This window comes from Chelon labrosus (genome assembly GCF_963514085.1).
Source record: "Chelon labrosus genome assembly, chromosome: 5".
Lineage (NCBI taxonomy): Eukaryota > Metazoa > Chordata > Actinopteri > Mugiliformes > Mugilidae > Chelon > Chelon labrosus.
In genome coordinates this window covers 14944213-14967577 of record NC_140341.1, presented here as the reverse complement: position 1 = coordinate 14967577, position 23365 = coordinate 14944213, and the positions used below count along the sequence as shown (strand labels likewise).

Sequence of the window (23365 nt, the reverse complement as noted above, 5' to 3'; positions counted from 1 at the left end):
AATGCTAGTATCATTTTTTATTAAGACAGTTCAATGAGACGGCAGACTTAAGGGTCATGTCCTATGACTGTGTCCCTTTGGTTTTCATCAGAGTCAGTGGGAGAAGGGAGAAGTGAAGATGACAACAGACGTGGACCTATTCTTTCATCCCAGAGTCACCAAACTAAGTATTGGACCTATTTTCACAAACCACATCTTTTCCAAACTTACCAATATTGAAACCAGGAGAAATGAGCTTTGTTTGGAACCTGTACCTAAACACCTGGAAGAAACACATATTGGATCTTATTTGATTCTTACTATTCACCTTATTTTCAGTAGGCATTATGTTGTGCACAGCCAGGCCTTTCTGGCCCAGCATCGACTGCTGCAGCTTTTACTTTTGTTCAAACATCTGTGGAATGATTACGAGATCAAAGATCGCTGCTGAATGTTTTTATTCCCTGAGCCGGGAATGTTTGACTAACCTCCCTAAAAGAGACATTTCAGCGTGTCCTGTCACCCGGTATAGCGCACATTCTTCACATTCCAGTTAAGTGACACAGATATGATGATACGCGCATGCACATGAGCACACGCAGGTGGACGAATTTGACTTTGTGTAAACTCACAATTGACGACCGTTGATTCCAAGTAAACCTTTGATAAAAAGGAAGAGTTGAGATGCAGGATTTCTACTGCATTAAAAAATTCCAATAAGAATCATAGATCATAATTAAATACATAATATCAGTAAATAAAAATTTAAATAAAAACCTCAGTTTCCTTTAGATACTGAGGTCCGGAAAGTCAAATGTACTAAGTATGCTAGTGAGGAAACCAGAATATGTGACTTGGCAGAAATAAAAGACTGTGTCCAATTTAGTTTACTATTTTTTTATTAATTTATTTTTGTACTGCACATGGTATCTGTATCTGTCAGTTTCTGATTAAATGGCTCCACAAAACCCTGGAATTATGACAGGGCTTAATTTGGTAACTTTGCCTCAAAAGCCTTGAAAAGAAGCTGAGTAGTTTATTGTTTTTAGTGATTAATGAGTGTTGCAGATATAAAGGCGAAAGAATGTGATTTCTATCTATAATATTCGTTAAAAATGTATGCATGACATTCTGGATCTGAATTTGTAAAGTAAAGCCCATGCAGTTGCCTCTTGCCTCAAAGGTGATTCATTCAGATTAATTTATATTATTCAAAGATTATTTCCGAGTCTGTGTTTAGATCTTTAATTGGAATCAACTTAAACGTTCCTACACTAGATAGTATAAATACTAATGTCCAGCTTTAGTGCACAAGGACATAGACTCTCCTTCATCCCTGCCTGAGCCAGTTGTTTGTCACTGACCTGCCTCTCTGCTCTAATGTCGGACATGGCAGTAAAGCTGGAGGCACATGCTGCTGCTGCTGCTGTTGTTTCATGTACTGTATCAGTATGTATGTGCGAGGAAGTCGCATGCATTGAGCTTGACTGCTCCGCTGTGGACCCGGTGCCCTGGCCGTACAGTGTCCATGTTGGTGTGGGAGCCTGAGGCCTGCTCCCATACATACTCTGGCTTTGTTGATCCTATTGTCTCCTGCGTCACCACACGTCGCCCGGCAAATAAAGGCCGTCTGGCTCCAAGCTTAAATATTGCAGCAAACTAAAAACCAACCATCAGAGCCGATTCATTCACATCTGCTCAGTGGGGCGACAAGGACAGGGCTTTAGGTGGGAAAGAGGGCAGAAAAAAGTTCACTTTTCCCTGCCGGGTGCCAAGAGAGCGGGACAGGACTCAACTTCGCCGGAGCCGCAGCTGTGGCAAGTTGCCCATTTCATTACATTTATCCTATATAATATATTACAGAGGAGGGGGCTTTATGTTATTTATTGATCTCTCTTTAACCGGTTTTATTTGAGGTGGGGTCTTGAATGTTTAGAGGGGAAGAGCAGAATATTTTTTGTGTTTGATTTTTGTTAACGTTCACGGTTTATAGAGAGAATAAGCAGCCATCAGTACAGTTAGACCAATGTCTCATTTAATATATGAGCTTAATATTTAAGAAAGTTTGTTTTTTTGATTATTCGTCTAATTAATTGAAACAAAATTAACTTTAAGTAAAGTTTTCATCTTTATAAAAGTGTCAGATTCTTCAGGTTTTCTAATAGAACATATACAGCGGCATAAAATTCATTTTCGTAGAGTTTGTAGTTTGTGTTATTCTCTTCTGCATAGCTTACTTTTGGTCCTCTTTTTCCCCTCCCCCTGTCGGCCCTGCCTACCCCACCCTCCCTGTCCGTCTGCACCCTTCGTGTCCCTCCCTACCCCACCCTTCATTCTGCAGTGCTACGGACCGATCATGGGTGACTGGAGCTTTCTGGGTAATATTTTAGAGGAAGTTAACGAGCACTCTACGGTGATCGGCCGGGTGTGGCTCACGGTGCTCTTCATTTTCCGTATCCTCATCCTGGGCACGGCTGCAGAGTTTGTGTGGGGTGATGAGCAGTCTGACTACGTCTGCAACACGCAGCAGCCCGGATGCGAGAACGTGTGCTACGACGAGGCCTTCCCCATCTCCCACATCCGCCTTTGGGTGCTGCAGATCATCTTTGTGTCCACGCCGTCTCTAGTTTACGTGGGCCATGCCGTGCACCACGTCCACATGGAGGAGAAACGCAAAGAGCGTGAGGAGGCAGAGCTCAGCCGGCAACAGGAGTTGAGCGAGGAGCGTCTCCCTCTTGCACCCGACCAGGGAAGTGTCCGCACTACAAAGGAGACCAGCACGAAAGGAAGCAAGAAGTTCCGGCTAGAGGGCACCCTGCTGAGGACCTACATCTGCCACATCATCTTCAAGACACTGTTTGAAGTGGGCTTTGTGGTGGGTCAGTACTTCCTGTATGGCTTCCGCATCCTGCCGCTGTATAAATGCAGCCGCTGGCCCTGCCCCAACACGGTAGACTGCTTTGTGTCTCGCCCCACCGAGAAGACCGTCTTCATCATCTTCATGTTGGCTGTGGCCTGTGTCTCTCTGTTTCTCAACTTTGTGGAGATCAGTCACTTGGGCCTGAAGAAGATTCGCTTTGTCTTCCGTAAGCCAGCTCCAGCTCCAGGCCCATCCCAAGGTGAGGGCCCAGCCCCCCTGCCTCCACAAGGAAAGAGCATGCACCCCCTGGTTGTTCCTGCTCTGCCGAGAGCAAAAGGTTACAGGTTGCTGGAGGAGGAGAAAGCTCCACCCGTGACTCACCTCTACCCGCTGTCTGAGGCCTGCATGGAGGCCGGCAGAGGGGCCCCGCCCTTCCAGGGGCTGGATGAGAAGGTGGAGGAGGTGCTGCCCATGGAGGACATCTCTAAGGTGTACGACGAGACTCTGCCCTCCTACGCCCAGACCACCGAGACAAGCGGGGTGACATTACACGAGGAGGAGGAGGAGGAGGAGGAGGAGGCCGAGGAGGTGCAGCCGCCAGAGGTGGAAGCAGAGAGGATGGAGGAGGTCGCGGAAGAGGACGCGCAGGTAGAGGAGGCGATGAACGGGGAGGGGGTAACTCCGGCGGAAGCAGGAACGGAGGCCGCGGATACGATAGAAGACACCAGACCGCTGAGCCGACTGAGCAAAGCCAGCAGCAGGGCCAGGTCAGACGATCTCACCGTATGAACCTGTGAGAGAAAGCACATGTACACCTGCACACGCGAAACAAAAGAGAGAGCACACACACCTAACTCAAGACAATGCACACTCTTTGAACAGGCAGGTCGAAAATCAAGTGGATGACAAACGAAAAATCAACAGGGATAGATTGAAACAAGACAACAACAAGTTACAAAAAAATAAATAAATCTGAGTGTTTGTGATAAAAATGAAATATCATAAAAAGTAGAGGTTAAAGACGGGAGGAGTAGATTTTTTTTTTATCAAGCGTGTTCTTATATTTAAAAAAAATATATATGGAAAGGACACAAGCGGGGGGGAAATGTTTTTACTTGATGAAAATTCATGTTCAATTTTTAGAGACATCTTTTCTATTGAAAGAGTTATAAACATATACAATGGACGAGTAGACATTTTTACACGGGGTTTGAGTAGATAGGGGGGAAAAGAGTTATACTATGCTTGTGTGTCTGGAAAGCAGTTCTTCTGCAATTCATTCCCATTCAGGCAGCGACATTCTGCAAATGCAGCATGTGGCTGTCAGCCTTGCGGGTGTGAAGGCTCTCGCACGTACACATACGACAAAGTGCGGGACCATATACAAGTACACAGCTCTTTGAAAAGAGGCAGTCCGTTTATCAGGTTGAGAAGAGCATAACTCTTTTTTTTTTTTGCACATTCAGAGTTTGCAACTCTGTGCAAGGCCTTTAACCCTCATAACACCTCATCTATGCATCCATTTACACAGGATTCTTTCAAGTGAAGAGAGATGTGCATCAATTTCAGAGCATTTCTCTCCTTTTTGTGTTTATATACCAAGTAGCACAGCCAGAGCTGAGTTAGTGAGGAAAAAAAAAAACAAGGAAAAAAAAAAAAAAAAAGACCACATGTTGAATGTCTTTTTAAATGTGATTCTGCATCTCTTCATTTTAGATTTGCTTATGTAGCCTTTAAGAAAACCGTGTACTGTGATATCAGCCGTCAGTGGAAGGAGAGCAGGGCTCGTTTTTGCCCCGATCAGAGAATGAACTATAGTAGCGACCTCAGGCCAAATCCTCTCTTTTCGTGCTGTACAAACAGGCGTCCGGGCGATAAAGATCACGCACCATCAGCACAAAGTATTGTTGGAGGCGAGACAATAAAAGAAACCGTGATCATCAATGAAAACAAGCATCCTTAACCTGGCTGTGACAAAAAAAAAAAATCCTTCTGCTTGATTTTATGTGAGCGTAGTCGACCCTTGCCACACAAGAAAACACAATAGTTGTACACATTCAGAGAGAAACAAACAACTAGGGGCAAGTCCCGCTGTACATAATACCCCACGCTCATGCCTCGCAATGTACATAATGTGCAGGAATATATTTTAAACCCATCACAGTAAAGGCAGAAAACGCCTACGCAGCAGCACTGTGCATGTACCTGTGTAAAGAAGACACATTTCTTTGCAAAGAGTTTTAATACAAACTGCATTAATGCTGAAAATATGCCTTGGTTTTATCACAGACCTTCACACGTTCTCTGGCTTTGTTTATTGTTTAATTGCCCGTGCCTTATCTGTAAATGTAAAATCTCAAATGTTGTACAATTTGTAGCAAGTGGTGATATTGCTCTGGGAACTACTGTATGTAAACTGGATGTTTTATTTGCTATTTTATTTTTAATTTGATACTTTTCTTTCACGCACATACACACACACACACACACACACACACACGTCTCTGTTACACAGCTAAGACGGTTACACATCGAGCATTAGTATGATCATTTGATCTTACCCGTGCATTAAGTTGCACGTTGCCGGGCACACTGACATAATGTTTACGCCCAAACGTGTGCCTATGTGGCAGACACACACACACCTCACAGTGTTGGTTTTAGGGGGGTATGAACAAATGGTAACTCAGAAAGAAATGGCAACTTTGACCCCTTTGTGACCCCCATAATCTCCTCACCTCCCACAATCCACTGCAGCGGAATCTGAGCCTTCACCTGAAACACACGAAAACATAAAGCAATTTTATGATCAAGGCACGATGCCGGTCCTTTTGTACATCAGCGTGACTGGTAATGTATGACTTTTTTGTATTTTAAAACCGTTGCATTGCCTGTATGTTCGTAAGAAGACATGATTAATCTTTGGAAAGAAAACAAAGAAAAAAGAAAAAAAAAAAAGGATCCTTTCTACTAACTTGTAGTCTTCTTTGCTGATAGATGTGTGGCAGTATCTTCTCTTGGAATGTGAACCGACACAATAAAAAGTCACAAGTGGTCAAGAAGAGTGTCAGCGTTTTCTCTGCCAAACGGTCACACACACACACACACACAGAGACACACACACACACACACACACATACAGAGTGTTAAACAGAATAGAACTGAATCGACTTTATTGCCATTTGCACAGGTACAAGAAAGTACTGGTACTTTGGAAAGCTTGTACGAGGTTCCCTGAATCAGCCTTTTTCTAAAACAAACAAACAAACAAACAAAATAAATAAATAAATAAAGGTAAAAGGTACAATTTTTTTAAAAAAAAAGTCCTGTCCCGTTCTCAGTCCACTTTTTTCTGCCCTCTTTCCCACCTAAAGCCCTGTCCTTGAAATAAAGCTAAACATGTTAAATAGCAACACACTATTAATACTAAAATATAAATACTTTGTATAAAGTATAAAAAAAAGAAATATAAAAGTACGCAGTAATCAAGGTAATTGCACATAGGCTTATTGCACTGAAAGTATTGCACTTTTGGTGAATAAAAATAACAGCTCTCAGTATAACAGAGAGACGAGAACAAACATGTTCGGCATGTAAACGCACGATAAAACCACTAAAGAAACGTGGGCACAAGCTCAAGTACCGCCTTTCCATGAAACTTTGGTGTTTGACGCAAGTATTTCAGTTATTCCTAGTACTAAAATATTTCCTCAAGCAGATATGGCGATGCCACTGTGCACACAAACACTCTCTTATGAGTTAAAGTCACAGATTAATTCATTTAATTATGCCTGGAGTAACAAAAGTAAAAAAATATGCACAGTTGTAACAGTGGCTGCTCCTGTCAAATCTCTCAGGGAGGGTGTTCATGTTGAATGGTTACATTAACAGCAAGTTAAACAGTTACATTTATCCAGGTAGTAATAACATGAGTGACCACTAGATGGCGCCTTTGTCTTTAAAGACAATAATAAACATTGTGACGGTTAAAGGATGACAAAAGGCTGTGAGGATTAAAAATACCACCAAGGGGCAGTATTGCATTGTGAAAGTTACTCCTGGAGAGCATTCATTTGACTGTTCCATGGCATTATTAAAGCTTTCACTGGGTAAATCCTTACTTTATGATTGTTTTTATTGTTTTTTTTTTTTTTTGGTACTTTAATATATTTGCTTGGGTGTCATGGGGCAGAGGAACAGCAACACAGGCTGACATAGACACACTCCTAACTCAGTGAATCACCACATCCACCCTAGTGTTATGCTCAGACCACTAAGGTGCGTCACAAAGCTGACAGCAGACATTAAGCAACATGAACATTTCACCCAATACAGTGAGAAGTCCTGTTAGTTATCACTGACTAACTCTATCTAAAAACTAAATATCCCACTGGTGATTCTAAACTGGCCGTAGGAGTGAGTGTGAATGGTTGTCTGTCTCTCTGTGTTAGCCCTGCGATAGACGGGCGACCTGTCTAGGATGTACTCCATCTCTCGCCCGATTACAGCTGGGATAGGCTCCAGCAGACCCTGCGACCCTTATCAGGAACAAGCGGTTACTGAAGATGAATGAATAACATCAAGTTAAATAGACAGTCACATTTATCCTTTGGGTTTAAAGGGATAGGCTCCAGCTGTCACAACTTAGATGGAGCCAATTAACTCATTTATAACTTTCCCCTTGCTGATCAATAATAATCATATCTTTATACTGTTAAAAGTACTTCGTATGTTAAGCTGTTAGTAGGGGTATCTGATACGTGTAGAAGAGCAAAGTCATGAAACAGCTGAAAGAGGAAATAGAAGTATATTATTTAAGCTGCTTTATTAAACTGGTTTCAGGAAGTCCACAGTAATTATGTTTACATTTTTGGAGCATGCAAGTCTTTGCCAGCACTCTCACGGTTTGCCAAAACACTCAAACACAAGCAATCACATTCAAATCTAAGGACAAGAAGTTCACGTTTCATCTTTGAGGTGTGGGAGAAAACGTCTGCACTGGGAGGCCAAGCAAGACTGACAGTGATGACTAATGCTCCTCAAAGCTGTCGGTGCATATGGGCTTATTTGTCAAAACAAACAGTTTTTTTAGACAAGAGAAAAATTACTACCACCAAGGGACAGTATTGCATTGTTACTCCTGGAGAGCATTCATTTGACTGTTCCATAGCATGATTTAAGCTTTCACTGGGTAAATACTAACTTTCTGATTTATTTATTTATTCATTTTAAAGGTACTTCAATAGATTTGCTTGGGTGTCATGGGGCAGAGGAACAGCAACACAGGCTGACATAGACACACTCCTAACTCAGTGAATCACCACATCCACCCTAGTGTAACACACAAACCACTTAGGTGCTTCACAAAGCTGACAGCAGACATTACACAACATGGACATTTCACCCAATACAGTGAGAAGTCCTGTTAGTTGTCACTGACTAACTCTATCTAAAAACTAAATATCCCACTGGTGATTCTAAACTGGCCGTAGGAGTGAGGGTGAATGGTTGTCTGTCTCTCTGTGTTAGCCCTGCAATGTACCCCACCTCTCGCCCCGTGACAGCTTGGATAGGCTCCGGCCCATCTGCGACCCTTCACAGGACAAGCGGTTACAGAAAATGAATGGATGAATGAATGAATGTGTCATCCTACAACTTCCTGATCAGTGAAGGTATAACAGGTATTAAAATCTTGTGTGAATTCTAATGAAAAGAAGCTGTTCTGAAAAAAAAAAACAGCAATGTCATGCAAATTATATCACAAGGGAGTATCTAGGGAGTGTCTCATGACATGTGGACGGACTCAAGTAAAAGACGTACAAATAATATTTGTGTAAGGCTTTTAGAAAAACATGATCCTCCTCTAACCCTAACACTGTGACTCTGATCTGTCTATCTTAAGACGGCTCAGAGTCACAGCTTTTTATTTATCTATTTTTATGTGTATTTTATGAGCTGGCTAAACCATTAGCAAGCTCTCAGAATCATAGAGAACCTTCTTGATAGTTACACTCCACTGTCTCCGAGTCACTTCATAACCGGCTTGTGATGATGCTGCCATTATTTCCGCCTCACTGCAGTTTGATATGATTACATTTCTTAAAATGAAATGTCACCTTGAAAATGAAAATGCTGGGTTTGAATTTTTGTTTTCAGAGTATACGGGTGCTGGGTGTACTACTTCAAATGCCAGATGCAAGCTTCCTGAAAGCTGTTTGAAAGCTGATATTTTATTGTATTTTTTTTTTTTTTTTTTTTTTTTTACCAAAGATGAAAATTAAAGCTAAGCGATACGTTGTGATCTAAGGCTTCTCACACTCTAGAGGTGGGTGGGGGTGAGGGGGATATGAGTTGAACAGTACAGTGCCAGACAATGAAACGTAGCCTACGACTGCCAAAGGAAAGTCTCACAACCGCTTCTGCAAGCAAACAAAAAAAAAATCAAAAAAAGTTTTTGCGTGGCAACAGACCACCAGTGGCATTTAACTACTGACTTCCTGTGTGGAAACCATTTCTGTTGTGTGCGTGGGGACTCTGGTCAGGTCTAATCTGTTTCAGATGAACTGTATGTCAGTTGTAGGTAGCGGCACGTTTGAATTACATACACAACATATACAACAGTGACCACTAGATGGCGCATTTGGCTTTAAAGACAATAATAGACGTTGTGACGGTTAAAGGATGACAAAAGGCTGTGAGGATTACAACTAAGACCAATGGGGCAGTTTTGCATTGTAATTATTAAAGCGTTCACTGGTTAAATCCTTACTTTATGATTGTTTTTTTTTTGTTTGTTTGTTTTTTTAAAGGTACTTTAATAGATTTGTTTGGGTGTCGTGGGGCAACGGAACAGCAACACAGGCTGACATAGAGACACTCCTAACTCAGTGACTCACCACCCTAATGTTACGCTCCACAGACCACTTAGATGCTTCACAAAGCTGACAGCAGACATGAAGCAACATGAAAAGTTCACAGAAAATTTTCAAGGATGTTATGTTTGTTTGTTTTACGAACTGCCTGAACCATTGGCAAGCTCTCAGAATCATGGGGAACCTTCTTGATAGTAACGCTGTGTTTTGGACTGACATAGTACATAGTACGTCCATTGTCTCTGAGCCACTCCTGGTTTTAAATGACATGTCACTAATGATGGATGACTTTGTAACCGGCTTGTGATAATGCTGCCATTGTTTCCGCCTCACTGCCATTTGATACGACATGCTTACTTTTGCTGTTTGCAAGCAGATATTTTATTGTCATCCTAGGATTAGTCATCCTCATTTTCAAGCTCGAGTTGGACGACGTACTAAAATATTTCCTCAAGCAGATATGGCGATGCCACTGTGCACACAAACGCTCTCTTATGAGTTAAAGTCACAGATTAATTAATTTAATTATGTCTGACCATGGGCTGACTGGGAGTTTGCATGGTTGTCTGTCTCTCTGTGTTAGCCCTGCGATAGACGGGCGACCTGTCTAGGGTGTAACCTGCCTCTCGCCCAATGACAGCTGGGATAGGCTCCAGCAGACCCTGCGACCCTTATCAGGAGCAAGCGGTTACTGAAGATGAATGAATAACATCAAGTTAAATAGACAGTCACATTTATCCTTTGGGTTTTAAGTGATAGGCTCCAGCTGTCACAACTTAGATGGAGCCAATTAACTCATTTATAACTTTCCCCTTGCTGATCAATAATAATCATATCTTTATACCGTTAAAAGTACTTCGTATGTTAACCTGTTAGTAGGGGTATCTGATACGTGTAGAAGAGCAAAGTCATGAAACAGCTGAAAGAGGAAATAGAAGTATATTATTTAAGCTGCTTTATTAAACTGGTTTCAGGAAGTCCACAGTAATTATGTTTACATTTCTGGAGCATGCAAGTCTTTGCCAGCGCTCTCACGGTTTGCCAAAACACTCAAACAAAAGCAATCACATTCAAATCTAAGGACAAGAAGTTCATGTTTCATCGTTGAGGTGTGGGAGAAAATGTCTGCACTGGGAGGTCAAGCAAGACTGACAGTGATGACTAATGCTCCTCAAAGCTGTCGGTGCATATGGGCTTATTTGCCAAAACAAACAGTTTTTTTAGACAAGAGAAAAATTACTACCACCAAGGGACAGTATTGCATTGTTACTCCTGGAGAGCATTCATTTGACTGTTCCATAGCATGATTTAAGCTTTCACTGGGTAAATACTAACTTTCTGATTTATTTATTTATTTATTTTAAAGGTACTTCAGTAGATTTGCTTGGGTGTCATGGGGCAGAGGAACAGCAACACAGGCTGACATAGACACACTCCTAACTCAGTGAATCACCACATCCACCCTAGTGTAACACACAAACCACTTAGGTGCTTCACAAAGCTGACAGCAGACATTACACAACATGGACATTTCACCCAATACAGTGAGAAGTCCTGTTAGTTGTCACTGACTAACTCTATCTAAAAACTAAATATCCCACTGGTGATTCTAAACTGGCCGTAGGAGTGAGGGTGAATGGTTGTCTGTCTCTCTGTGTTAGCCCTGCAATGTACCCCGCCTCTTGCCCCGTGACAGCTTGGATAGGCTCCAGCCCGTCTGCGACCCTTCACAGGACAAGCGGTTACAGAAAATGAATGAATGAATGAATGAATTAATGTGTCATGCTACATCTTCCTGATCAGTGAAGGTATAAAAGGTATAAAAACTTGTGTGAATTCTAATGAAAAGAAGCTGTTTTCTGAAAAAAACAGCAATGTCAAGGCAAATTATATCACAAGGGAGTATCTAGGGAGTGTCTCATGACATGTGGACGGACTCAAGTAAAAGACGTACAAATAATATTTGTGTAAGGCTTTTAGAAAAAAATGATCCTCTTCTAACCCTAACCCTGTGACTCTGATCTGTCTATCTTTAGACGGCTCAGAGTCACAGGATCTTTTTTTTTTATTATTATTTCATGAGCTGGCTGAACCATTAGCAAGCTCTCAGAATCACGGAGAACCTTCTTGATACTTACACTGTGTTTTGGGCCGGATGTGCTGCACATGTGTAGGTGTTACATAGTACGTCCATTGTCTCCGAGCCACTCCTCGTCTTGAATGACACGTCACCAATGATGGATGACTTCATAAACGGCTTGTGATAAAGCTGCCATTGTTTCCGCCTCATTGCCATTTGATATGAGATGACATGATTACATTTCTTAAAATCAAATGTCACTTTGAAAATGAAAATGCTCGGTTTGAATTTTCGTTTTCGAGTGTACGGGTGCTGGGTGTGCTGCTTCAAATGCCAGATGCTTCCTGAAAGCTGTTTGAAAGCAGATATTTTTTTTTTTATTTTTTATTTTTTTTTTCTCCCCAAAGATGAAAATAAAAGCTAAGAGATACGTTGTGATCTAAGGCCTCTCACACTCCAGGTGTGGGGGGGTGAGGGGGATATGAGTTGAACAGTACAGTGCCAGACAATGAAACGTAGCCTAAGACTGCCAAAGGAAAGTCTCACAACCGCTTCTGCAAGCAAACACAAAAAAAATTAAAAAAAAGTTTTTGCGTGGCCACAGACCATCAGTGGCATTTAACTACTGACTTCCTGTGTGGAAATCATTTCCGTTGTGTGTGTAGGGGGCTCTGGTCAGGTCTAATCTCTTTCAGATGAACTATATGTCAGTTGTAGGTAGCGGCACGTTTGAATTACATATACAACATTTTCTTGTTTAGTTTTTGTTGCCCTCTGTAACACTAAAGGTGCTGTTCAGAGATAAGGAACTGAGAACAGGACTGCTGATACTAACTAACGGTAAGCGATTGCAGTCAATGCATTCACTGATGTCTTTACGATTCTTGCTGACAGTTTGATTTTTGATCTCAGAATCACCCGTTTGTTAAATTCGTATCTTGCATTTATATTTGTCAGTTTAGACTAAAACATAAAGAAATGTATGCTGCTTTGTACAGACCAGGCCGGGTTTTTAATCTCATTAAGATTTTCCTGGTAAGGGAAGTGAATACAAAAACCCACGTCAGCAAAATGTGTTGCCAGTAAAAATGTCTTTGTTTTCAGGATGGGATGGAGGATTTTTCTAGATATTTGGGCATCAATGGGACTTGGACTCTGAGTCTGTGTTTCATCTTCCGGATTCTCTTGCCGGCAGGTACGCACCGTCTGACAATGAGTATGAGTCACAGAAACAGTTTTACAGTTTTTGCTTTCTTTTAGACAGTTCGATAGGAACAATGTAGACTTGCAGTCACATCTTGTTACCTTTGAAGAGTCAGGGTTTTTACTGTGTTTCTTAGCCGATGTGCTAAGCTAAGCTAACCTAAGCTAAGCTAAGCGGCGGGCCTTTTATCAATCAAAAAAAAAAAAGAAAGAAAAAAGGCAAACTTTTGATTTAACTGAAGTGTGCAGTGTGATGGTGACAACTTGGGTGAAACAAACATACTGATTATGATTTATTTGTTTTAAATTATTTTCAGAAGGGAACATCATCTCAGAGGTGGTTGGCAGTACGGTGATCTTAAGCTGTAACAATAACAACGACTCGATCAGCAAACTCACTCTAGTGAAATGGACAATGAATGAAAGAGTTCACCTGTTCACTTTCTCGCCAAGCGAGGGGCAGTATAACAGTTCAGAAGCTGTCCACCTGAACTTAAAAATGTCTACGCTAGAGCGCGAACTGTATGCACTCATCATAGAGAAGGCCCAGGTGAATCACACGGGAAACTACACTTGTGAGACGAACACAGCAGCCGGAGTCTATCAACAGAGCTGGCAGCTCATAATTACAGGTGTGTTAATCATTACTAAATATCTGTATCAAATGAAACTGAAATCCTTCCTGTCGCAACAATAGAGAGCAACAGAATCCTGTGATTACAGTTTAGCATGTAAGTTTACATTCCCAGGCTGTATTATGTGTACCCTCCTTTAAGCGTAAGTTAATTATAAGGCATCACATTAGAAAGGAACAATCGCCAAAGAAGGCATAGCCCTGAAGGAATTAACGTTCAAAAGGCTGCATCCGCCTGGTTCAATAACGAGAGATCAAGTCGGAGTGCAGGATTAACGTTTACTGCAGTAACATGAGTGTGCAAAGCATTTCGGCAAACTAGGTGTCGAGATGAGGAAGAGGAGGGTTGCACAATAGCTGACCCGAAAGCAAAGTGACAGATCCATATGGATTTACAGCCCAGGGGGATGAGGATTCAGTGATATCAACATCATTGTAAGACAAAGGAGATGAGGAAATTCTCCACTTAGGAAAGAACGCCAAGTGTGGATCTTGCCTCCTCTTGGCACCCTTGGCTTCATTTCTCAATAGTGTTTCTTGCAACCCTTAGCTCGAATGACAGCTTTTGGTCTCCTGCTATAGTTGTGTATGGGGACCTTTATTTTCTTAGTTGGGAAAGACGTCTTCTGAGGTCAGGAGACTGAAAACTGTAGAAGAGCTGCTGTGGGCGCTGATGTATTTTCACAATGTTATGTTTTGGAAATCTCATGACTTAATGTCCTGTAAAAACAGAGGTCAGAAAGCAATCGACTATTTATACAAAGACGGTAATTTAAAACAAATTTGTCGTAGGTGAAACTCACCAAACTTAGCCATCAAAACCTGGGTGTCTCAACCACTGATCGCACATAAAGATAGATTAACTTTCCATGATGTGATATATAGGTTTCCTCAAGAGCAGAAATAGGGTAGGTGGAACCAATATTAGCAGTAGAGACGTTTCTGCGGTAAAGTTTTTTTTTAAAAAAACGTGGGCGACTGAGGATTAACTCACTTTTGAAGTAGAGTTTTAGGATTACAAGTTTATTTCAAGGCTAAATTAGAGTCCATGCTGCTCAGAATTATATGTTATATTTTGGTTTCAAAGGGTGAAACGAAATATATAATTTTTTGGAATGACTAAGACTCCAGACTCATGTCTGTGGACTTAACAACATAACCAAGTCCTCTCTGTGAAACACGGGGGTGGTAATGTTGTCTTTGGGCCTGTTTTGCTGCACCTTAGCCAGGATGGACTGTGAACTTTGCCAGCAGTGTCTAAAAGAACATGTAAGAACATCGGTCTGTGGGCTGACTTAAGAGAAATAGGTTCATGCAGCAAGGCATCAAAAAGAAATGAATGTTTTGCAATGGCCAAGTCAACAGTAATGTTGAGGAAGGACCGGAAGCAAGTTGTTCATGTGAGGAAACCAACCAGCATCTCAGAGCTGAAGCGGTTCTGTGATGAGGTATGGGCTAAAATCCCTCACAGGCGCTGCAGACGACTTAGTCTCTGTAGTTAACTGGGATGTTTACCTGCTGTTGGTGCTGCACAGGGGCGTTCACCAGTTACCGAAAACATAGGGTTCACTTACTTTTGCACCTCACAGATATAAACAAATGATTCATTTTCTCGGATAAGTGAATATAGTGTCTTTGATTGATTGGGTTCTCTACTGTCAGAACTTGTCTAAGAATCTACTGATGTTATGAGTAATTTTTATGCAGAAATGACGAAAATTTTGGAAGCGTGCAAATACTTCATGTATCACCAGGCCAAACATTCAACAGTGTACACTTTTAATCAGGGCATTTGGGTTGTTATAACGTATTATAGTTTAAAAACTGTAGATTTTACAGACGTCATAAGGGTGTGTACATTTATGAGCAAAACTGTAGTTTAGTGCAACATAACTTGTTTAGCTATATAGTTATATTCTTTTGATGGGAAGCTGCAGCAGTAGGAAGTTTTCGTTGCGTTCATATAATTAACACGGGTTTAAAGTGAAGACTCAACTTTAATTTGAGGGTATGTGCATCCCCAGTCCATACACAGTCCCCTATTTACAGGGATGTGATTTCAAGTAACTGGATGCGTCCCTCAAAATAATTGTGCCATTTTCATGCGAGGGGATATTTCTTCATCGATTGAGCAGACGAAAGGTCAAGAGTTTCTGAGTCTGGTGTTTGCATTTGGAAACTGTTGCTTCAGACTTCCAGCATGTGCTGATAGGATGAGTGACTGCAAATGAAACACAGGCCGTCCACAGACTGTAAACAAGTAAAAACAAAAACATCAAAGAGCGAAATGGAATATTTGGAGTGCCTAACTTAAGAGTCAGTTCTACGTCTGAATGCACCTGAACCCGGAACATTGTTGCTGTGGGCAGTCAGGGCTAAACACCATGCCATTGTGCAGTCCCAGGAAGATAAGATATGGTAAGATATGGCTTTATTTATCCCTGTGGGGAAATTAGGCTGCTACTTGCAGAAGATCAGATTAGATTTTTTTTCCAAAACAAACAAACGTAAAAAAAGAAAGAAAAAAAAAAAGCAGTTGTGGAAAGCTAAGAATAAACTGTAGCACAATGACGTGAAGAAAGAAGTATGGAGTTTTGAAACAGCTGTGACGGCATTATTTCCACTGGCACTGTGTCTCTAGCACTTATCGCCAAAGAAAACTGAATTACTCCCCTGAATAGACGCAGACGATCAATAAGCCAATACTGTGAAAGCAGACACGATCCCACACACCATAAAAGGATCAAACTGTAAAAGCATCACTAATCAAACTGCATGTTCATAGTAACAAGATATAATTTTTTTTTTTTTCCAGAGAAATCAGAAAAGTTGCACGATCTGATGATTGCTGTGGCGGTTGGGGTTCCTTGCATCTGTTTCCTTGTCTTTTTATTTGTTTTCATCCCCAGAGAAATCTGCAGACGGCGTGCAGAGTAAGTAGAACTTGCCTCCGATCAATTTGAGTTAATGTGACATTTTACTGCCGGAACACACACAACATGCTCCTTTGTCTTACAGAAATAATGCCTCCCCTCCCGCTGTAGAAATGGTAAATACAATAATCATCATCTTGTTTGTTGAGAAGTTTACACTTTTAGACAATACATGGAGCTGCTGTTTTGCAAAGTGACTGATTCATCTTGAGAAACTGAACATTTGATTTTTTTTGCTCTGTCATTCTAGTCCGCCCAACCGCCAGAGCGAAGAGAAGACATTTATGAAAACTGCCTTGAAAGTCAGGCTAGACGGGCTTACCTTCAGAAGAACATGGCTCGCTGACGTGTATCATTGCATTACATCACATTATCTTTTACAATACTACATTTTTCTAACTGTTTTTTTTTTTTTTCAAATAATGTACTGTATGTAATTAAGAGCATAATGTTTGCTTGGATAAAAGGTTGTTTCTTCCTGTGGCGGCATATCCACCTACTCAGGGAAATGTTTTTCCCATGGCAGCAGGATGACAGTCTGTCCCTGCTGTTTTATTTTCACACTGCTAAATCATGCCATCTCAGCACTATATGAGACTGCTGGTTTGTTAGAGCCCTCTGCTCCAAGTAGAGATCAGTTTTGCTGTGGTGTGCCGAGAGAAAGATACTGCAAAGATATCTTCCTTCCTGTTCTTTTGTGAGGGGAGTTCTCACACTTGTAAACAAGACAAAACGCAGTTTCAACCACCAAGATGCATTTACAGCAGGCTTCAATAGTAGACGTAATAGTGGAAGCTGAGAACTGAGAACAAGAAGTGGCAAGTACCCACAAATTCACCTATTCACAGAAATGCCTATAACACAGTTTTGCACAGAGAAATATGTCAGTTCAGTTGTAGAGGGGAAACAGGAAATAAATTTCTGGCTGAGCATGCAACATGTTCATGAAAGCTTTTTTTTAAACTTTTGCAGACTTCATTCAGAAGTACCAACCAGAAAACGAAAACAACAGGCCTCAAAATGTTAAATGCTCTGCAGTGCATTGCAGAGCATGGAGTGATCATTCATAAATGTACCTATTAGTGCGGCTTTAAACTCTTTGTAGACAGAGAGCAACAATGATAAGCATAGTCTAGAGAGTGAAAACCTAAAACTGGAAGCAGTATTTATATAACCTGAGTGTGCCCATGGAACATAAACCAACACCTTACTGTTTGTAGTACACGTATGTGTGAACTGTGGTAAATGCTTAATCTAAATATAATATACCCAGGAAAACCACATTCTAATAATTTAGACTATATTAACATCCGATACCAAGTAACTCAGTTTGTTCACCTGTTTGCGAAGTGAGTGCAAACACATAAACGCCCCCATGAAATCACATTTCATATGAAGTGTTTTTATGCAATATACCTTAACCTATATGTCAGTGTCTGTTCCAGCAGCAGTGAGAGTTTTTTTAATAGGTCTTCACATTGGTCTTTTTGGGGTCTGTCAATTCCTGAAGAAAAAAATAAATAAAAAATAAAAAAATTAATTAAAATGCTGATGACACATCCTACGCTTTGGGGTGTATACTAATTTGCATCCAGTGAAAGATTTACTACATTTTTATAAGTATGAATGCCCCCCCTCTCCGCCACTTCTTTGTCTAGCTCTGCTTTGCTTCTCAGCTTGATCATGTGTGGGCGGTGTGGTTTGGATGGAGACATCCTCCTTAGCTAGGTTGTAGCAAACACATAAACAACAAACTAATAATTTCATGAGGACTTTAAAGTTAGGATTATATGTGATTCGGAGAATATAGTATTTAATAATACAGCCTGTCAGAAGTCTCACATGCTGTGTACTTAGAGAGTTTGGCCTAAGTTGTCAACTTGACTATAGTAGTGATATGACCTGACCTGTCGTCTCATCTGATGAAGACACTCGAGAGGCTGATCCTTGCCCATCTGCGCCCTCTGGTGACATCATTGATGGACCCGTTTCAGTTCACCGACCAGCCCAGTATTGGAGTGGTTGATGCCTCCTGAATAGAACTCTCTCTGATCTGGAGAAGACTGGGAACACTGTGAGAATTATGTTTTTTTTGTTTTGTTTTGTTTTTTATTTATTTCTTTTTCTGATTTCAACACCATACAAACAAACAGGTGCACACAGGAGTGGACCACCCATGGGTGCAGATCCCGGGGGGGATGGGGGGGACCTGTCCCCCTCAATTTGTGAAAAACATGAATTGCCCCCCCCCCCCCCCCCCCCCAAATAAAAATTATTCAAAATTGAACAAATGTATTTTCAGACTTCACATTCTTCACATTTTAGATTCACATCTAAAAAGAAATCATTGGTATGGTGCCATGGTATGAGTTGCATACCAACAAAAAACAAAAATCACTTTTGTGTCCCCCCCAATCCTGACATCGGATCTACACCCCTGGGACCACCACCTCACATCATAGATGCTGGAGTACCTTACCAACAGATCACAGTATGTGAGGACACAGGACTGTGTATCTGACAGAGTTGTCTGGAGCACCAGAGCTCCACAAGGAACTGTCCTGGCTCCCTTTCTTTTCTCCCTCTACACCGCAGACTTCAGACATCTTTTGGCAAGCTGCAATCTTCATAAATTCTCATATGACTGAAATGTCCTAATTACAGATAAAGACTGTTTACATATCCTTTATTCCCTCATTGTGCAACACGTCAAGCTGATCTACACTCATATGTATGATTTCTATTGTATTTCATTGTCTATATTTTGTACTTACTTAATGTTTACTTCCTTTATCTCCTGTGTGCACTGTCTTTAAATGTTTGCTGCGGCAATGCTGCAAATGTCCCTACTGTAGGATAAGTAAAGGATTATCTTATCTAATAAATACCACTAATAGAGCATGCTATGAATGAAGTGAAACATACAATAAATAGGATGTAATGTGCAGAACAAACACTAGATATACTTGCACGAACAGAGGGTGTGTTTTGTTTTTGTCTCTTTTTTTATTATAAAGAAAGACACAAACAAATATAAAACAGAGATAAAGCAAAACACAGTTATGTAAAAAGTCTTAAATGTAACACTACCCATATGACATACTGCTAAACAATATTAAAACACGCTGTTAATCATTTAATGCTCTAAGATTAAAATAAGCAAAAAGCTATCTCACTCATAATATCCAGTGTTGGAGTAATTAGGCGCAAACTAATGAACATATCTTGATTGAACAAATCATTAAAACCTAAAAAAAAAAAGAAATACAAAAAAAAAAAGAAATACAGAAGCACTCTGAAGTTGAAAAAGTATTAAAAAAAAGCCTTTAATTAAACATGGCAAGGACTGATTAAAAGCACATGAGCATACGCGTTGCGGCCATATTGGCCTTCATCAGGGCAACCCATTGCAGAAGAGCACCTAAGCTAGAAACTTTTTGAAGTCTCCTGAGCGCCCTCAGCCCCTTTGTGTCTTCTCATTAAAACCTAAATTTGTACCGCAAGACGAAACCAGGACATATATGTATAAATATAAATATCAGGTTCAACTGTGAGGTACTGAAGCCAATCCAGTCCGTTTACTGGGAGGTAGAAGGACCTTCGTTTATGTTGTTTGTTTGAAGAATGTTTTATGTCTTTTACAGCCTATTAAAATAACTATTAAAGGGGAACTCCGGCGCAAAATGAACCTGGGGTTAATAACACATGTGTACCGAGTTCGACTGTTCTCTGGTATTTGTTTTCATGCATTTGTTTTGTTAGTCAAATGTGACCAGTTTTCTTGCAAACCGCTATTTAGCGTATAACGCTAGCCTTCGGGGCACACCGACACATAAAAAGAAATCACTATTTCTATACAAGGCTCACAATATCACCACACTTACACAGTAGCATAACTAGGGTCTCTACAAGCACTGAGAACTTTGCAAGTATACAGGCAGTTTATTAAAAAAGGAATACAGTACCGTTGGCGTCTGTCTCGCATATCCAGGTGGGCGCCATCTTGGGGAAACTGAACTCTCTTCGTTCAGTGCTTTCCTATGCTCTCAGTGCTTTCTTCCGGCAACAGACAGTTCAGTTTCCCCAAGATGGCGCCCGCCTGGATATGCGAGCCAGACGTGAACGGTACTGTATTCCTTTTTTAATAAACTGCCTGTATATTTGCAAAGTTCTCAATGCTTCGGTTTACATGTAGAGACCCTAGTTATGCTACCGTGTAAGTGTGGTGATATTGTGAGCCTTGTTAGTGGTATAGAAATAGCGATTTCTTTTTATGTGTCGGTGTGCCCCGAAGGCTAGGGTTATACGCTAAATAGCGGTTTGCAAGAAAACTGGTCACATTTGACTAACAAAACAAATGCATGAAAACAAATACCAGAGAACGGTCGAACTCGGTACACATGTGTTATTAACCCCAGGTTCATTTTGCGCCGGAGTTCCCCTTTAAGGTGTTTTGTACCGTAGTAATAAACTGGTCTTGGCTGTACAAATCCAAGAATAAATATAAATAAACTGCCAAAATCTAAAAAAAACACTCACAACAGAAGAAGAAGCAAAAAATGAAATGTATAAAAAACGAAAAACAAACTGTTACAAAGCAACTAAAAGATAAAGCATAATTCGACAAACTAAGCCAAAAAGTAAAAAAAGGATGACATACCAAATACCTCAATAAAATCTACGAGTGAACAAACAGCACACTCTTAAGACTGTCTACCTTTCTACTATATTCATCACGTAGAGTAGTATCAGCTGATTCAACAACTTTTTCACGTTTTGTAATATCACAAAAATGATTAATATATTGAAAGAAATACAACACCTTATTCCCATCCAATCCCACTTTTATGCCCAGATACATATTTTTGCACTATCCAATTAAAACATTCATATCTCTGGTTTTACGTGGTCTATCAGTGTCGAACTAAAACTAGCACAGAGTTTCAAACTACACTTTTGAGTGAAGTTAAAAGCACATGACCAGCATGACCTAGCAAAGGTTAAAGGACCTAGCATATTTAAAGTGTTATACATACTGTATGTATAAAGAAGAAACACTTTTGACCTAGTGTTGGTTGTAGTTATAAATTAAACTTATTCAGTCATATAAAAAGCCTTCATGTCAGTTTCAGCCAAGACGGAAAGCAAATATTGTACCTGCTCTTAAAAGGTTAAAGCATAACGTGTGTGTACTTGTGTTTTTGTCGGTAGCTTTGTTTTCAGACCTTTGTAGCGAGGATGCTTTAGACGGTGCTCCCATTTGGATCCTGCTTTATTACTGCTTCTTAAGAGTTCAAGTTTACATTGACATTGCCACAGAAACAAAGTATGTAAGTCAAACAAATTCAACTCATGGGACTTGGCATGGGACAAAATCATAAAAAAAAGAAGAATGTAAGGAATGTAAGGCTCATTGGTCAATGACTGATTAGATTATGGAGTTTTAAACATGCAATCATGGTCCCCAGAGAATGAGTCTGTGTTTTTCAAGTGAAGCCATGTGGTCCCCTGATATTTCCTCATATTTCCTCTATTTGAAGGTTGTTCTTTTTTGGTACAGAGTGAAATGTCTTGACAATTAGACTGATTTTAATTGTATATATAATTCATCAAGCGTTGGGTTGTTAATGCCCTGATAGGAAACATGTTCACAAGGGTTTGCTGATGACTTGTGATGACGTGACTATAGTAGTGACTGCTCGTTTTAAAATATGAAGTATGATGGCTGAAATGGTCCGATGTTAGCATGGGCTGAGACGGTGAACACGGCAATCATTTTAAACAATAACATATTAGGACAGTGAGTGGTGGGACTGTGAGGATAAACGCAAGGCCTCTGTATAAGCTCACAGAGCTTCCTGTGGCCTGTTGTCTTAACTGACAAGGAAAGATGGTCTAACCACACCTGCACACTGAGGACCTGGATGTCTTTTCCCTTCTCAAAGTTGGTGGCCAACAGGTTCTTTATGTAACTTGTGTAGCATAGAAGTTCATTTGACCTCTGATGATCTTGCAAAAAATGATGATCTTGCAAAAACGTATTTTTGCTGACTCTCTTACACCCACAATAGTGTGTTATACCCATAACAGAAACTGCTGGAGGATTTAATTTAACACTGTTGTTGTAAAAACACGAGGAAAATATTCAAGTCAGATGTTTTCAGAAGGTAATCAACTAGCACTGTGTGTGGTCAGTATGACTGTACATTTATAGCTTAATGTACAGTTGAGTAGATTTGAGGTGTGTGTATAAATAACAAAACCCTAACCCAAAGCCATGGCAAACTACACACGTGCACTAATCGGCCGCAACATTAAAACCACCAAGCAGTAAAGTAAATCACGTTGATGATCTCATCACAAGGTCATGTTCTCCTGGGAAACCTAAGTACTGGCTTTTATGTGGATGTTATCTTGACAGGAACCAGCATCTACACTTTGCTCCATGCTGAGCACGCCCTCATGGAAATGGACAGGTGGTTTTCCTTACATCCTGGAGCTATGTGTGCCCAAGGTAAAAGATGCACACATACTCGGTCGTGCATATAATGCCAAAGAAAACATGATCCATCAGTTCAGGCCACATTCTCTCATTGCTCTGTGGTTCACAACTGAAGCGCACGTGTCCATTATAGGAGCTTTCAGCTGTGGAGGTCAGCATGGACACCCTGACTGGTCTGCGGCCATGCCTACCAGTCAGGGTGTCCATTACAGGAGCTTTCAGCTGTGGACAGAGGTCAGCAGGGGCACCCTGACTGCTCTGCGGCTATGCATACAAAACTGCAATGCAGAGTGTATATTGGC

At 40.8% G+C, this 23365-nt stretch overlaps 1 protein-coding gene and 1 long non-coding RNA gene across 2 annotated transcripts; both read left to right on the top strand.

The window, feature by feature from the left end:
• The first annotated feature begins 2326 nt into the window (after positions 1-2326).
• Positions 2327-3649, top strand: LOC311488265 (gap junction alpha-8 protein-like). The gene has a single exon (XM_084544868.1). The coding sequence runs from the start codon at positions 2336-2338 to the stop codon at positions 3626-3628; it is 1293 nt and encodes a 430-aa protein (XP_084400994.1). The 5' UTR covers positions 2327-2335; the 3' UTR covers positions 3629-3649.
• Positions 3650-16449: 12800 nt separating this feature from the next.
• LOC311488080 lies at positions 16450-18598 on the top strand. Its single transcript, XR_014699065.1, has 3 exons — positions 16450-16561; positions 16647-16677; positions 16812-18598. It is a non-coding gene; the product is annotated as an uncharacterized lncRNA (long non-coding RNA).
• The last annotated feature ends 4767 nt before the right edge of the window (positions 18599-23365 follow it).

Excerpts from the sequence above, each read along its gene's own strand:
- LOC311488265 (XM_084544868.1), top strand. The coding sequence starts at position 2,336 with ATGGGTGACTGGAGCTTTCTGGGTAATATTTTAGAGGAAGTTAACGAG.